The sequence below is a fragment of the Artibeus jamaicensis genome, unplaced genomic scaffold, assembly GCF_021234435.1.
Source record: "Artibeus jamaicensis isolate MK-2021 breed Jamaican fruit bat unplaced genomic scaffold, CSHL_Jam_final scaffold_537, whole genome shotgun sequence".
Lineage (NCBI taxonomy): Eukaryota > Metazoa > Chordata > Mammalia > Chiroptera > Phyllostomidae > Artibeus > Artibeus jamaicensis.
In genome coordinates this window covers 7,848,382-7,865,005 of record NW_026522047.1, presented here as the reverse complement: position 1 = coordinate 7,865,005, position 16,624 = coordinate 7,848,382, and the positions used below count along the sequence as shown (strand labels likewise).

Genomic DNA, 16,624 nt, shown 5'->3' with positions numbered 1-16,624 from the left:
TACAGACCCTGGTGCTCCTCCCCATTCCCTAGTGGACATCTGAGGAGGGCAAAACCATGTAACGAAGCATGACAATCTCCCTGGTCTCTGGAAGAGGATGCGTGAGAAAGGGAAGCAGGGAGGAAATGAGAGGATTAAAACATGTAATAAAAACACCCAATTTTTGACTTCTGGCCAACATGGAGGCGTAGGTGGGAACACTGTGCCTCCTCCCACAACCAAGTTTAAAGACAACAAAGTTTTAGTAACAAAAACGCAGCCAAAACACAGAAAATTGAACTGTACGGAAGTCCAACAACAATGAACCGTTCATCCAGACTGGTAAGAGGGGCAGAGTCAGTGCCGGAGCGGGGTTGGGCAGGAGGGATCAGCCAGATGGATCCAGGACCTCGGGAGCACAGGCAGCGGTTGGTGGATCCCAGGTATGGGGTGGCAACAGGCGGACCCAGGGGGGCGCAAGGCAGCTGGCTGACTGCGCTCACACATTCGCACGCAGATAAACCAAGCGAAGGAGCGAGCAGTGACACAGACCACTCAGGCCAGGGCCCCAGCGACGGGAATTAGAGCCTCAAAGCACCACTTGGAAAGACTTTCGGGGTCAAGGTGCCAAGAAAAGCTCCCAGGCTCACAGAGAGTGCATTGGAGAGACCCACAGGGTCCTGGAGGGTGCACAGGCCCACACACCTGGGAACCAGCACCAGAAGGGCCCAATTTACTTGTGGGAAGCAGCAGAGGGGACAGAAATCTGAGAGAGAGGAACAAACGCCATTACCCCCCTCTGACCCCACCTCCACATATAGTGTCACAACCCAGCAACTTGGGTTGCCCCACCCTGGTGAACACCTAAGGCTGCACCCCTCATATGTAACAGGTGTGAACAGACCAAAACATTATGGCTCAAGACCAGCTCACAACCCCAGAGCCAATAAATCTAAGTGACCAAGAGATAGCTAACCTTTCGGATGCACAGTTCAAAACACTGGTGATCAGGATGCTCACAGAACTGGTTGATTTTAGTCACAAATTAGAGGAACAAGTGAAGGCTAAACTAATGGAAATGAAGGTAAATGCACAGGAAACCAATAGTGATGAAAAGGAAACTGGGACTCAAATCAAGGGAGTAGACCAGAAGAAAAAAAAATGACCAAACAGAAAAGAATGAAGAAACAAGAATTTAAAAAAATGAGGAGAGGCTTAGGAACCTCCAGGACATCTTTAAACATTCCAACATCCGAATTATAGGGGTACCAGAAGGGGAAGAGGAACAGCCACCAGTGGAAAACTTATTTGAACAAATAATAAAGGAGAACTTCCCCAATCTGGCAAAGGAAATAGACTTCTAGGAAATCCAGGAAGCTCAGAGAGTCCCAAAGAAGTTGGACCCAAGAAGGAACACACCAAGGCACATCATCATTACATTAGCCAAGATTAAAATGAAGGAGAGAATCCTAGAAGCAGCAAGAGATAAGGGGACAGTCACCTACAAAGGAGTTCCCATCAGACTGTCAGCGGATTTTTCAAAAGAGACCTTACAGGCAAGAAGGGGCTGGAAAGAAGTATTCCAAGTCTTGAATCCAAAGACCTACATCCAAGATTGCTCTATCCAGCAAAACTTTCATTTAGAATGGAAGGGCAGATAAAGTGCTTCTCAGATAAGGTCAAGTTCAAGGTGTTCATCATCACCAAGCCCTTATTATATGAAATGTTAAAGGGACTTACCTAAGAAAAAGAAGATAAAAAAGATGAACAGTGAAAGGACAGCAAACTCACAGTTATTAGCAACCACACCTAAAACAAAAGCAAACTAAGAGGACAGCTGGATCAGGAGCGGAACCATAGGAATGGAGATCACATGGAGGGTTAGCAAAAGGGGAGTGGGAGGAGAAGGGGGGAGAGGGTACAGAAAATAAATAGCATAGACGGTAGGTAGAAAATAGACAGGGGGAGGGCAAGAATAGAATGGGAAATATAGAATCTAAAGAACTTGTGACACATGGACATAAATGAGAGGGGGGGAATGGTGGGGGAGAGGTGTGCAGAGTGGAGGGAAATGAAGGGGGGAATAGAACAACTGTAATGGCATAATCAATAAAATCTATTTTAAAAAAAGAAAAAAAACACCCAATTTTTTGTATTTGTTTAGTCTAAAAAATATTTTAAAAATGAACAATAAGTAGACAGCTGTTTAGACCAATCATCTTACCTGAAGAGTCCTTGTTTAAAAAGATAAGCACTAATATGACCCCCTTCCAGATATCGGATTTCACAACCAGGCCAAATTTCTTGTAGACTTCGAACTCCTGTTCGTGGAATATAGGCATCTTCTTTGGCTTGAACCACTATAATGAGGCTTGGGTCAACTGGAACTAGATACAAGATTTTTAAAGATGCAACATATATATGTTTTTAATGAATTAATAAGATGGTATGGTGTGGTTCAGTGGGTTGGATGTTGTCCCGTGAATCAAAAGGTAGCCCGTTTGGTTCTCATTGGGGCACACGCCCAAGCTGCAGGCCAGGCCCCGGGCTGAGGGCCTGTGACAGGCAGCTGATCAATGATCCCTGGTGTATCAATATTTCTTTTACTTTCTTTTTCCCCACTTCCCCTCTCTCTCAAAATAAATAAAATATTTTTTTAAATGGTCTTAGCTCTGGATAGTGCGATTCAGTGGATTGAGTGCCGGCCTGCAAACCAAAGGTCACTGGTTTGATTCCCAGTCAGGGCACATGCCTGGGTTGTGGGCCAGGTCCCCAGTGGGGGCTGTGCAAGAAACAACCATATACTGAGGTTTCTTTCCCTCTTTCTCCCTTTCCCTCTCAAAAAATAAATAAAATCTTAAAAAAAAATTTTTTTAAATGGTGTTAGATTTTCATTGGTAAATATGATACATTTAAATAACCAGTTTATCTGGGAAAACACATTCTGGAGCCAACAATAAATATACTCTGGAAAATATAAAATTAAGTTATAAAACATCCTTAAAATATTTCACAAGTTTATACATCATCCAGTATTCTCAATTTTATGTAAAAATTCATACCTGAAAAATTTGCTACATGAGTACATTCATCCATGACTCCTTTCATAAAGAGTAAAGATTCTTTCTGAAGGTTCTTTCTTCTTTGTTCTTTACTGAGTAGGTGGTATGACTGAGGATTATAACTTGTAAAACAACTTTTGTTGGGTGAAAGTGTTTGATCAAAGCTCTCCATCTTAGAGGTGTCTTGCAACAAGAGTTCATCTGATGTGGCACTAAAAGATGTTTGACTAGTTTCATGGCACTCAGCAGGTTTTGAGGACACAACTCGGTCTGTCACGTCTAAATTTAAAGTTCTAGAAACCAGGTTGAGATTAGTGAGCTTGTCTGCCGTGTTAGGGAAACGTTTCATGAACTCTTGTCCCATTTTGAAAGAATCTGTCTAAATATATGAAAAAAAAAAAAAGAAAACATTATGTAATATACAATTTTATTTAATAACCTTGTTAAAGAGAAATAAAAATATTCATCAAGGAATAAGTGGGAAAACAAAATGTATATATACAATGGATTATTAATGAAATTCTGACACATGCTAAAACATGGATGAACTTTGAAGACATTAAGCTAAATGGATAAACCAGGCACAAAAAGACAAATACTGTATGATTCCACTTTTATGAGGGACCCAAGGCGGTCAAATTCATAGAGACAGGAACTAAGTGGTGGTTGCCAGGGCAGGGAGGCAGAGGGAATGAATAGAGAGTTATTGTTTAACAGGTTCAGAATTTCAGTTTAGGACAATGGAAAGTTCTGCAACCGGAGGGTGGTGCTGGAGAGGTGATGGTCACACAATAGTGTGACTACATATAACTACTAACACTGAACTACACACTTAAAAATGGTTAAAAATCGGACATTTTATGTTGTATATACTTTATCACAATTCATAGAAGAGAGATGTCAAAATTTAACTTAGGACTAAGATCTGTATTTTATTGCTAAATATTTCCTACTGAATAGTAATGTAAAGGGTATAATTTAGTCTGTCTCATGTTTTTATTGTCAAAATTTGGAAATCCCTGACCTGCTGGAACTTCCAATAGTCTTATAAGTATATCCTGGCAGTAAGACAACAGCCACTCCAGATTCCTTTCTCAGGTTGAGCTAGGGAGAATTAAAAATGATCAGGGAATAAATATTGTCTATTAGACTCTCAAAAGTATGAACTAAATTTAAGGACTTATAATACAACATAATTTACATAAAAATAAATTTTGTTACATACTAAAAGCAAAGTCAAAAGACAAAATTGATAGTGTGGGAAAATATATTTGCACTGTATAACAAAGAGCCAATTGTTCTGAATAATGCTAGAGTGAAAAGAAAGCCCAAAATCACAACAAAAAAGTGAGCAAAGGATATACATATAAGGTTACAGAAAATAAAATAGAAATGGCTCTTAAACTTATATTCAATTTCACTAACAATTAAGTAATGTAACAAAAACTCTACCAACATTCACTACCAGTAAGAAATACCTCTGTAAGTTTAATAACACACTGGATTTGTGAATTTATGCGGAAAAAGACATGCGTTGACAGCATAAACTGATACAACTAGGCTCAGATCAAATCTAACCACATTGCAGATGCATATGCCCTTCAAGTCAGTGATAACATCTCTAGGCATTTATATTTGCAAAATAATGTATGTACAAAGTTACTCATTGCAGTGCCAGGTTTTTTAAAGATTGTATTTATTTTATTTTTAGACAGAGGGGAAGGGAGGGAGAAAGAGAGGAAGAGAAACATCTGTGCAAGAGATGTCAATCAGTTGCCTCTCACACACCAGCTAGAGACCTGGCCCACCACCCAGGCATGTGCTCTGAGTGGGAATCAAACCAGCGACCTCTTAGTTTGCAGGCCAGTGCTCAATCTACTGAGCTACACCAGCCAGAGCCAGTATTGGTTTTTCACAGTGCAAGATGAGAAACAACATAAATGTCCACTAACAGGGTACCATGGCTAATAAGTCATGGGACATCTATTCCTGTAACAGACCATTACGCAGCAGTTAGGATGAAAAAGAAAGCATTTGTACACAGTCCACAAATAATGGGAAAAGGAAAGAATTCATATTTCTGTTGGTTTGAAAAAATTCCTTCAAGTATTAAATAATAATATGGTGGGTTATTTGCTGAAGGAGATAGGACCTAGGCAAATCGGGAACAAGGATAATATCTATTTTGCTATATATCTTTTTATATTTTTGATACTTAAACTACATGGACATACAGTCTATTTTAAAAATTAAAGAGTAAAAAATTGGTTGAAGGGAAGAAAAATAAAACTCAACAATCTGGTTAACAGAACAAGTCACTACAGCCATCTAGACCACAGAAATATAAAAGAGGAGATGAAGAAGTTTAGTTATATTAGGAAATGTAAGATCAAAGCATCCTAGAATTACTCAGAGTGGTACACCAACAAATTTAACTCCTTTTAATAAGGAAAATACAATTTTTAAAACAGAAAGAAGGAAGCCATCTTGACATTTCCTGAATATTCATTACTCTGAACTAGTTCAACAAATGAAAACTCTTCTGTACAGCCACCAAGTCAGAGGCACAGAGAAGGGAGTGTTGGTTAAGAAGACACTGGAGGACTTCTGCCAAGATGGAGGCATAGGTGGAAGCACTGCGCCTTCTCCCACAACTAAGTTTAAAAACCACAAAGTTTTAGCAACAAAAATGCAGCCAAATCACAGAAAATTGAACTACACGGAAGTCTGACAACAATGAACCCTTCAGCCAAACCAGTAAGAGGGGCAGAGCCAGCAGCAGAGCAGGGTCGGGCAGGAAAGATCCACCGGACCAACCTGGGCGCACAACCCAGGTGCACCAGCAGCCGTGGGTGGATCCCAGGTGTGGAGAAGCGGGCAGACTCACTGAGGGCTGATCTCGGCCACACGTTCATGTGCAGATAAACCGGAGAAGGAGCTAGCAGTAAGACGAACAGCGCAGGCCCCAGTGGCGAGAAGTGGCAGAGGGGACCGCCATTGTCCCTCTCTGACCCCACCCCCACATAAAGCATCACAAACCAGCGACCTGGGTGGCCCTGCCCTGGTGAACATCTAAGGCTCCGCTCCTCATATGTAACAAGCACGAACAGATCAAAACAGAGCTCAAGAACAACTCAGAGTCCCAGAGCCGATAAATCTAAATGATGAAGAAATAGCCAAACTTTCAGATGCACAGTTCAAAACACTGGTGATCAGGATGCTCACAGATCTGGTTGATTTTAGTCACAAATTAGAGGAACAAGTGAAGGCTAAACTAATGGAAATGAATGGAAATACACAGGAAACCAATAGTAATGGAAAGAAAACTGGGACTCAAATCAAAGGAGTGGACCAGAAGGAGGAAAGAAATGACCAAACAGAAAAGGATGAAGAAACAAGAATTAAAAAAAATGAGGAGAGGCTTAGGAACCTCCAGGACATCTTTAAACATTCCAACATCCGAATTATAGGGGTACCAGAAGGGGAAGAGGAACAGCCACCAGTGGAAACCTTATTTGAACAAATAATAAAAGAGAACTTCCCCAATCTGGCAAAGGAAATAGACTTCCAGGAAATCCAGGAAGCTCAGAGAGTCCCAAAGAAGTTGGACCCAAGAAGGAACACACCAAGGCACATCATCATTACATTAGCCAAGATTAAAATGAAGGAGAGAATCCTAGAAGCAGCAAGAGATAAGGGGACAGTCACCTACAAAGGAGTTCCCATCAGACTGTCAGCGGATTTTTCAAAAGAGACCTTACAGGCAAGAAGGGGCTGGAAAGAGGTATTCCAAGTTATGAAATCCAAAGACCTACAACCAAGATTGCTCTATCCGGCAAAGCTTTCATTTAGAATGGAAGGGCAGATAAAGTGCTTCTCAGATAAGATCAAATTCAAGAAGTTCATCATCACCAAGTCCTTATTATATGAAATGTTAAAGGGACTTACCTAAGAAAAAGAGAATAAGAAAGATGAACAGTGAAAGGACAGCAAACTCACAGTTAATTAACAACCACACCTAAAACAAAAGCAAACTAAGAGGACAGCTAGATCTGGAGTGAACCATAGAAATGAAGATCACATGGAGGGTTAGCAACAGGGGAGTGGGAGAAGGAGAAGGGGGGAGAAGGTACAGAAAATAAGTAGCATAGACGGTAGGTAGAAAATAGGGGGGAGGGTAAGAATAGTATGGGAAATATAGAATCTAAAGAACTTGAGACAAGTGGTAATAAACTAAAGGGGGGAGAGTGAGGGAGGGTGTGTGCAGGGTGGAGGGAAATGAAGGGGGGAAATAGAACAACTGTAATGGCACAATTAATAAAATATATTATAAATAAATAAAAGTTACCCTTTCAAAAAAAAAAAAAAGAATACACTGTAGCCCTGGCTGGAGTGGCCCTGTGGATTGAGCATCAGCGTGCCAAATGAACGGTTGCTGGGTTGATTCCTGGCCAGGGTACATGCCTAAGTTGTGGGCTAGGTCCCCCATTTGGGGGGATGTGAAAGCCAATTCATCCATGTTTCTCGTGCACATCAATGTCTCTCTTGCTTTCTCCCTGCAAGGAAGGAAGGAGGGAAGGAGGGAGGGAGGGAGGAAGGGAGGAAGGGGTAAGTCTCAAAAAAATGAAGGCTACATTGCCATTTCACATGACCAAAATTTATGAACCTTCCTTATAAAAATGCATGTTACGAGTTTCCTCATAAGCTCTTAAATATAGGTATCTTTCTGACTATATATGTGGATCACAAGGAACTAAGTAGCAGGTACAGCTGTTTTATAACAGAATTCTGTAGGCAAGTAATTAACTACCCTTTGAAATTATGCAAGGTACATCTACTTTATAATAGTGATATAATTATAAATAAAATTCTTCATTGATAGTAGAAAGATTCTTTTTATTTCTGAGATTTTTTGAAATGCTCAGTAACTTTCAAAGTAATAATGCAACCTTTTAAAATTCATGAAAAGAACTGGTTACCTCAGGAGAGTAACAGGGAACCAATTCCTGAAAAATGGGCCAGTTAAGGGACAGAATCAAGCACTTACCCCTGCCTTTCCTATATGAATGGAACTAATAGGTAACCACATAGTAGATGAGAGAAGTACCTTTTTATAAAAGTACTCAAACAAACCAATGACAATGAGGATACCAGTGTTTTGCAACCCTCAACATATTAACTGACAGGCATTAAAGCATCAATGGAGGCTTACTGCATGAAAGAGAGACAAGCAGGTAAGATACTACCTGCTTCCCAGACTCTTTCCAAGGAAGTAAAAACTGAGTTTAATCAAGCCTCTAGACCTGGTTGCCAATTTGCAGGCAATATAGGGCATGGCAATATAGGGCACGGCAAACTGTACCATGAGAATAATCAGAAAAATTCTGTGAGAAACTCTACAAATAAAGAGCCCAAATTCTTCAACAGAAAAATTTTAAGGGAAAGACAGGGATGGAAGGCAACTTACAGACTGAAAGACAAATAGCATAAGACCTCACTTATAAAATGAATCTAATGAACAAAATAAACTAACACGCCAAACTGAGCCAGAGACATGGAAACTACAACAGACTGACAGATGCCAGAGGGGAGGGGAGATGGGGGATGGTGGAAAGAAGGGGAAGGGTTCAAAGAACATGTATGACTGATATGTATGAATGGACATGGCCAACGGGGTAAAGACTGACTGTGGGAGCGCGGGACAGGGCGGGCTGGGTGAAGGAGGGCAAAGGGGGAAAAACTGGGACTACTGTATTAGAGTACACCATAATAATAATAATAGACAAAAAAGAAATGTAATGATTATCCCTTCCCCCTTGTTTGCATCTAATTCTCTTATCTCCATCAATCACCACAAAAATAAAATAATAACATAAAATAACTATAGTGTTGAGAGATGTACATTTGGACAATCAACTAGTTTAAAGAAAGAAGTAAGTAAATACTATGAAAATCAGGATAATGACAACTGACAGTAGGGGGAGGAAGGCCTTCTGATCAGGACATGGAAGTGGTTTTTGAGTTGGGTGGTCAAGTTCTTCAATTGACCTATTACAAATGTGTTTGCTATTTAATAAAGGTAATAAGCCATACAATTGCTTTGCATGATTTCCTGTATCTGTATTTATTTTATTTTATTTTTATATCTGCATTTTATTTTAAAATAACAAATTTTTAAAAGTAAAAAAATAGTACTGCTTTTTAAAAAATTTGCAATTCTTTTTAAACATCAGAAACATTAAACAATCAATGTTTTCCCTGACGTCATGCAGAAATTAAAAATACTTACTCCACAATATTCCAGCATGTGACTAATTTCTTCCTCATAAACTGTCTGTGTATAATACTGCTTTTCCAGCTCCCTCCAGTTAATCGATTTGCTCAGCACACCCTGAAATAACAAACTAAATTAAGATCAAATCATACCATTCACCACTGTGTCAAAAAAATTATTATTACTGTGCAGAAAAGAGTTAACACAGCAACCTTGAGGTTTCCTGTCCTCAGAAAGGCCTACTTATAAGGTTGGCCCTTGACAAGAGTCTGGGAACATGACTGGTAAACCGTTCTTTTCCCTCCTGTGAAACTCTCTACACGATAAAGTGGGTCTCTGAGCTTAAAATGCTTGTGCAAACAATGTAGTTTCCGCTGAGCATCTGCTTTCCTTCTGGAATTTGGGAACGTGCTAGGCAGAGGGCACCTACATGACTGGCCCTGGGTAAAAACCCTGGACTTCTGGGCTCAAGTGAGCTGCACTAGTGGACAACACTTTGCATACACTGTCATCAATTCACAGCTGTGGGAATCAAACCCGTCCTGCAGGGCTGCACTGAACGCTCGCTCCTGGTGTCCTCTGGACTTCGCCCTAGGTGCCTTTGCTTTGCTGACTTGTCTGCAGTACCTGTCTGCAGTAATGAGTCTTAGTCACGATTACAATCACATGCTGAGTCCTGTGATTCCTTCCAGCGAATCACCCAACCTGGGAGTGGTTTTGGGAGCCCCCAAAACAATTCCGTGTAAGCATATATAGCTACCTAAATATTAACTGCGCCCTGACCAAGTAGCTCAGTTGGTTAGAGCGCTTCCTCAACATGCCAAGGTTTCAGGTTTGATCTCCAGTCAGGGCACATACAAGAATGAACAAATCACCTGGCTGGCGTAGCTCAGTGGATTGAGTGCGGGCCTGCGAACCACAGTATCGCGGTTCGATTCCCAGTCAGGGTACATGCCTGGGTTGCAGGCCAGTTCCCAGCAGGGGACTCACGAGAGGCAACCACACATTGATGTTTCTCTCCCACTCTTTCTCCTTCCCTTCCCCTCTCTCTAAAAATAAATAAATAAAATATTTAAAAAAAAAAAAAAGAATGAACAAATCAATAGATGAATAAAGGGGACAACAAATCAACATTTCCCTCTGTGTGTGTGTGTGTGTGTGTGTGTGTACACACACATACACATATACACACACGTAATCAGTAAAGAAAAAATTTAAAAAATATTAATTGTAATTAAATACCGTAGTGAAGACACCAGATGCTGTGGACCAAGACAGACACGGAATCAATGGCATGGGCTTAGGCCAGCTGGATACCGCTAAGGAAGCCATCTGTAATATGTTAATAACACAGTCAGTTAGAGAGCTTCTGTTTAAACTTTCTATATATTAAAATAAAAAATATTTAATATGAACAAGCACTTTGCATAGTAAGTACTTGGTGAGATAAGACATGAACACAAAGTGTTTAAGCACTATGAGAATGTCTAGAAACCTTTTCAAACTTCCAAAGTCACAAATCCAACAACATATAACTCCCCTCTTTCAAAGTAATAAAATATATTAGGAGATTCTAAGTAATCTCAAGACCTTTCACAGACAGCTACTTTCTACAGGGTGAACGTGGAGCAAACATGCGGAGCTGTGGATGCTACACGTCAGGCTAAGACACTCGTTGCCTAAGTGACTCGGGTGCAGCCAAATCCCCACCACAGAATCCCAGACCCCTGGAGTTGACCGAAGGATGCCAAGAAGTTGGTAATAAGACACAAAGCAGAATATGTAACTGACACAAAATAATGTAATATGTACGTTTAGAGAGCGGAAGAGTTATTTTTGGCTAAAACAATCCCAGGCCGCTTCATGAAATGGCTGTCTTTTGGGGAAAATGAAAGATGGGGCCTTGTTTTCCATATAAAACAGGCAGCATGATCAAAGGCAAGATGGTGAGAAAGCACAGAGTGTGTCTGGTAGGGGAACAGAGGTGGGCAAAAGCAGGTTTACATTTGTTCATATGGAAAATAATACAATAAGTAATAATAATACACGAGTGAACTGTGTTTAACATACTCATGAGTAACCCTTCTTTTGCACAACCCTGTACTTAAGCTTGGCTGGTCAATAATGCCCATGTGACCAGTGGGGTCCGGGAGATAGGCGGAACTGGAAAGATCAATCAGGATCAGATCATAAGTCCCTTTTTTCTATAGATAATGGGGAATTAATAAAGAAGCCTGAGGAAAGGAATGGCATTGTCAAAGAAGTGATTCAAGGAAGCTAAAGGGATGGTAGTTTATAGGACTGACTAAAGAGGATGAGATTTGGGTGGGAAAACTAGTTAAGAGGCAGTAGTCCAGGTGAAATTAGAAGGTCCCAACCTATGTCACAACAATGGAAACACTACTAGGTAGGAAAACAAATCCTTCCCTACCCTTCACGTTCACTCTCTGATTGTTGTTCTGAATTTGAGTAAGTTCTTGAACTTAATTTTATAATTTAACTGCCTTATAGCAAACAATACATAGAAGGTCTATCCAGAAGAGTCCAACCATTGTTAATATAATAAGAAAAATTTGTGTGACATCAGTGTAACCTGGCAGCCAAGGAGAGTGGACTGGAATGCAGATGCGTGAACAATGATGACTTCACTGTACTAGTCAATGGAGGCAGTAGACAGCATTGAGTGAGCATGTGTACTGTGTGGCTGCTGCATTCAAAATGACTGAGTAGAACAACAAATGTACATCAAATTTTGCATCAAGCTTAGATATTCCTCCACAGAAACTCTTCCGAGGATTCAGAAGGCCACGGCTATGTGACTAGCAGCTTCTTCGTGACAATTCGTGTTGTGAACTGCCCTGCCTGATTTCAGGAGCTGTAATCCCCCCATGGCTAAGGCTGAGTGAGCGACCTTCAGACCATAAGCCACTAAGGAGACAAAGCTTATCTCCCCAGCAGGGGTGCCACCTCTACTCCTTTTACTTCACCCTGCCTGGCTCCCAATGCTTGATCGGTTAGCCAATGACGGGTAAGATTTTTCAAGGGAGGGAGGACCTAAGACAGGCATGATCATGGGGGCCCCCAGGGAAGGACTTGGGGGCTACAGAAAAGGAGTGATGGACACTCACCCCTTGGCTTTGACACAGCCTGAGTCCTCATTCTGTCTTAGAGAAATCTCCTTATCTCTTGGCTGTCTTACTTCCCCTGCCTGACTTAGGCCTGAAACAATGTCTTAAGCCTGAAACAATGCTGGTGGTGGGTGCAGCCCCGTGCTGGAAGGGGCAGGGTCCCTAGGACGATCAGGCCTAAGAAAGAATATGTAAAATCCTGTGAAACCTGCTTTGTTTAAGATGCTCTCAATTAAATGATAAGGGTCCAAGCAGGAAGTAAGTGTGTTCCACCAAGTTTATGGCCATTTAGCTACCCGACCCTGGCTCCTAATAGGCCCTCAGATAACATTCTTTGTATGTTATCTATTGTTTGATCCTTACGGCCTGATAATGATTAATGAGTTTTACATATACACCCTGTATTCCTATGCAAATTGAATCCAACCAAAGCTTCTCAGGGGAAAGGTCAGGCTTGCTCTCCCCTGGAGAGAGGTCTCAGTCCCTTTCCCTCCACAGGACTTGGTAGTCCATGTGAATTTATTTCATCTCATCCATAATGCCACAGACACTCGGGCCGGTGTCTGTGTAAAATGCACCCACTCGTGTATCACATCTCGTGCAGTTTTTTTGCAAAACATCAAATCCCTCAGGTGACCCAGCCACCCCCTACAGCCCAGACTTGGCACCCTGGGACTTCTGGCTTTTCCAAAACTAAAATCACCTTTGAAAGGGAAGAGATTTAAGACAGTCGATAAGATTCAGGAAAATATGACAGGACAGCTGAAAGCAATTGGGAAAACTGTGTGAGGTCCCAAGGTGCCTACTTTGAAGGGGACTGAGGCATCACTGTTCTATGTACAATGTTTCTTGTGTGTTGTATATTCTTTAATAAATGTTTCGATTTTTTATATTATGTGGCTGGGTACCTTCTGGACAGACCACGTATTTGTAATGCATTGAGTGACTAACATGTCCAGATAATGAAACAGAGCATATTCCTGGTCCTCAATGAATTGATTGCTTCAGGGAGCAAACAGACTGCTGAATAAATACAGTGAAATAAGTACTGATGGGAGATGAAGTATAGTGTGGAGTAAGGCTGGGAGACAGGGACAGCTTCTCACAGGAAGTAAACGCTAAACTGGAACCAGAGAGCAAGCTGCTACTCAACTAGATGAAAGGGCATGGAGGGGCACTAGGAAGATGCCAGCACCTGGCACGGTTACAGCCAGTGCAACAGCAAGCCTTTGGCAGGTTTTAAGTAGGACAGAGCTGAGATCAGACTAAGATGACTAGGGTGTGGAGAAAAACTGTTAAGAAAAAGGTTAAGAAAAGAATACCGAGAGGGAAACCAATTAGAAGGCCATTTTAGTACACTCTAGAAGATAAAGGTAAAATAGGTTTGGGGTACTGGGGACAGAGATAAGAGGGGAATGAAAAGTATTTTCCAAATCAGCCATTTTTACCAACTTAAGACATTTATACTTTAAACTGGAGTTAAGTTTTATAATCTACTTTTAATAAAGTATTAAATTCAATACCTGAGATGTAACTGTGGGGTAAGCACAATCAGTATCTACATAAATCATAAAAAAAAAATCATTACTTTCTAATTGGAATGGAAGTTTAATCTGTTTCTGCTTTCACCAAAACTAAAATTAATTCTATACATACAGGAATTTTGAAAGTAATTAGATTCCCTAGAGCTCATAAACACAGTCACAAGTAGGTACCACTTGAAAGGAAAGGCTTACGTGTCCTCCCATGGATATTCCGGTCATTCCTAGCGGCCCGTAGCCCTCTCTCTCTAGCCAGTGCAGGAGGGCTGCAGATTCTAAAACAAGGGCTCCTCCCATCACAAATAGGTCAGACACGTTTTTTAGGCTGGACCTTCTAGCCTCACAAAACAAAAAAGAAAATTATTTACTTTATGCATTTATATTTTAATATCTGCAAATTTAAAACAGAAGGCCAGAATTCATGTTTTTCTTTTAAAGGACCAAATAGCTAAGTAAAATAATGGACTGAGCTGATGTAATTAAAGTGCTGCTGCCCTGGCTGGTGTGGCTCAGTGGACTGAGTGCTGGCTTACAAACCCAAGGGCTGCTGGTTCGACTCCCAGTCAGGGCACATGCCTGGATTGTGGGCCAGGCATTCAGTTGGGGGTGTGGCAGAGACAACCATACATTAATGATTCTCTCCTGCTCTTCTTTGTCCCTTCCCCTCTAAAAAAAAAAATAATAAAATCTTTTTTTAAAAGTACTGCTAAAATATTTCTACATAATAGTCACCAAAACTTTTTTTTAAATTTAGTTATTGATTGAGAGAGAGAGACAGAGGAGAGAGTGAGCAAAACATCAAACCTGCAACCTTGGCATACTGGGGCAAACTGCTAACCAACTGAGCTACCTGGCCAGAGCTCACCTAAAACATAGATTTAAATATGGCATATATACTCTATAGCATATAATCTTTATTGAGTTTCATCTATTTAACTATTAAGAAGTTCAGAAAAAAGAATAGTTTATTCAATGGCGCTTAAAAACTCACAATGTTGAATGGGAAAATAATATTTTTCTTTTTTAAAAATTTTTATTTATTTATTTTTAGACAGAGGGGACGGGAGGGAGAGAAACATCAGTGTGTGGTTGCCTCTTGCATGCCCCCTACTGAAGACCTGGCCTGCAACCCAGGCATGTGCCCTGACTGGGAATCGAACCAGCGACCCTTTGGTTCACAGGCCAGCACTCAACCACTGAGCCACACCAGGCAGAGCTGAAAATATTTCTATTCTGCCAATTTTTACTTAAATTTCCATAACTGACATAAATATAAGGAAAAACAAATTTATAGTTGTCCCCCCTTAGAAAAAACTTATTACAATAGAACTTAAAGTATAACATTAAAAAAAAGCAATGTAAAAGAATTTAACCTAATACTAGTTTCATGTATTACCAAATCTTATGTTGCTTGTTTCTGCAAAATACACAATTTATAATAAAATACTGGAAAGATAAATTTTTATAAAAATATGTTTTGATTAATTTTTAAAAAGACCAACTTAACCAAATTTTTTATTCTTAGGAATTGATTTTATACGAAAATGCATTTCCTTGTAAGTACGTAAATACAATTTTTTTAGATTTCAGAACCAATTGTCCATAGAGGTAAAAGCATTATGATTGCATTACTAAAATGACCAGGTTAGAATCTATTTTCCAAAACAATTCACATCGCCCTGGCTGGGCAGTGCCCTTACAGTATCTGTTCAATGTGCCAAGGATGCAGGCTCCATGCCCGGTCAGAGCACATGCCAGAAGCAACCAATGACTGGATAAGGAAGTGGAACAACAAATCAGTGTTTTTCTCTCTCAGTCTCAACCCCTAACCCCGCAACCCCTATCTCTTTCTTTCTCTCCAAGACTATTAGTAAAAAAAACTTAATTCATATAAAGACATACATAATTGGCCAGTGGGTAAAAGTGCACAAAGTGTCATTTTATGTCAAAGTGCACAAAAACTCACTTTCTCAATAGTTATTCATTATATATCTAAGTAGAATAGTTATATGCAAAGAACTGGGTGACACAGGAATGCCGAGTTGTTAAAAACAAAATTCTGGCCCCCAGAAGCTTATGCCCACCGTCCTGTCCATAAAGCAGGACTTCTCGTTATAGACACTATGGTATCCTATGTCAAAAAAGATCGATTCCTGCTTCATCAGAAAGAACCCATTTATCCTTTTATTTGTTTCCTGTCCTCATTCCAGTATTCTACTTCTCAGGCCCACCTCAGTTTGCTCTTTTATACAGAAGATACTGATGTGAGATTCTGGGACAATGGTTGTCTATGACTGTAAACCCAGTCTCAAATTATATAACCACTTTTTTTTTTTTAAATAAACTCTTTTTTTAAAAAAAATATTTTATTATTTATTTATCTTTAGAGGGGAAGGGGGGGAAGGAGAGAGGGAGAGAAACATCAATGTATGGTTGCCTTTTGTGCGTCCCCTGCTGGGAACTGGCCTGCAGGGAACCGGCCTGCAACCCAGGCATGTGCCCTGACTGGGAATCGAACCGCGATCGTGTGGTTCGCAGGCCCGCGCTCAATCCACTGACCTACACCAGCCAGGGCTATATAACCACTTTTGATGAAAATAGGGTTAAGATATTTAAAAAGAAAGCTTTATTATTAAACTG

General features: G+C 40.5%; 1 protein-coding gene across 13 annotated transcripts in view; it reads right to left on the bottom strand.

Moving 5' to 3' along the window:
* Positions 1 to 16,624, bottom strand: part of ABHD18 (abhydrolase domain containing 18) — a 36,803-nt gene that overhangs the window by 4,738 nt on the left and 15,441 nt on the right. For 11 of the 13 annotated variants that reach the window (XM_053658246.1, XM_053658253.1, XM_053658256.1 and 8 more), the window contains 5 exons: positions 14,180 to 14,323; positions 10,558 to 10,647; positions 9,331 to 9,432; positions 3,042 to 3,420; positions 2,204 to 2,366 (listed from right to left, as the gene is read on the bottom strand). In XM_053658246.1, coding sequence (XP_053514221.1) covers positions 2,204 to 2,366; positions 3,042 to 3,420; positions 9,331 to 9,432; positions 10,558 to 10,647; positions 14,180 to 14,323 — 878 coding nt within the window. The remainder of the gene's footprint in view (positions 1 to 2,203; positions 2,367 to 3,041; positions 3,421 to 9,330; positions 9,433 to 10,557; positions 10,648 to 14,179; positions 14,324 to 16,624) is intronic. The other 2 variants (XM_053658254.1, XM_037129853.2) reach the window with 1 other exon arrangement.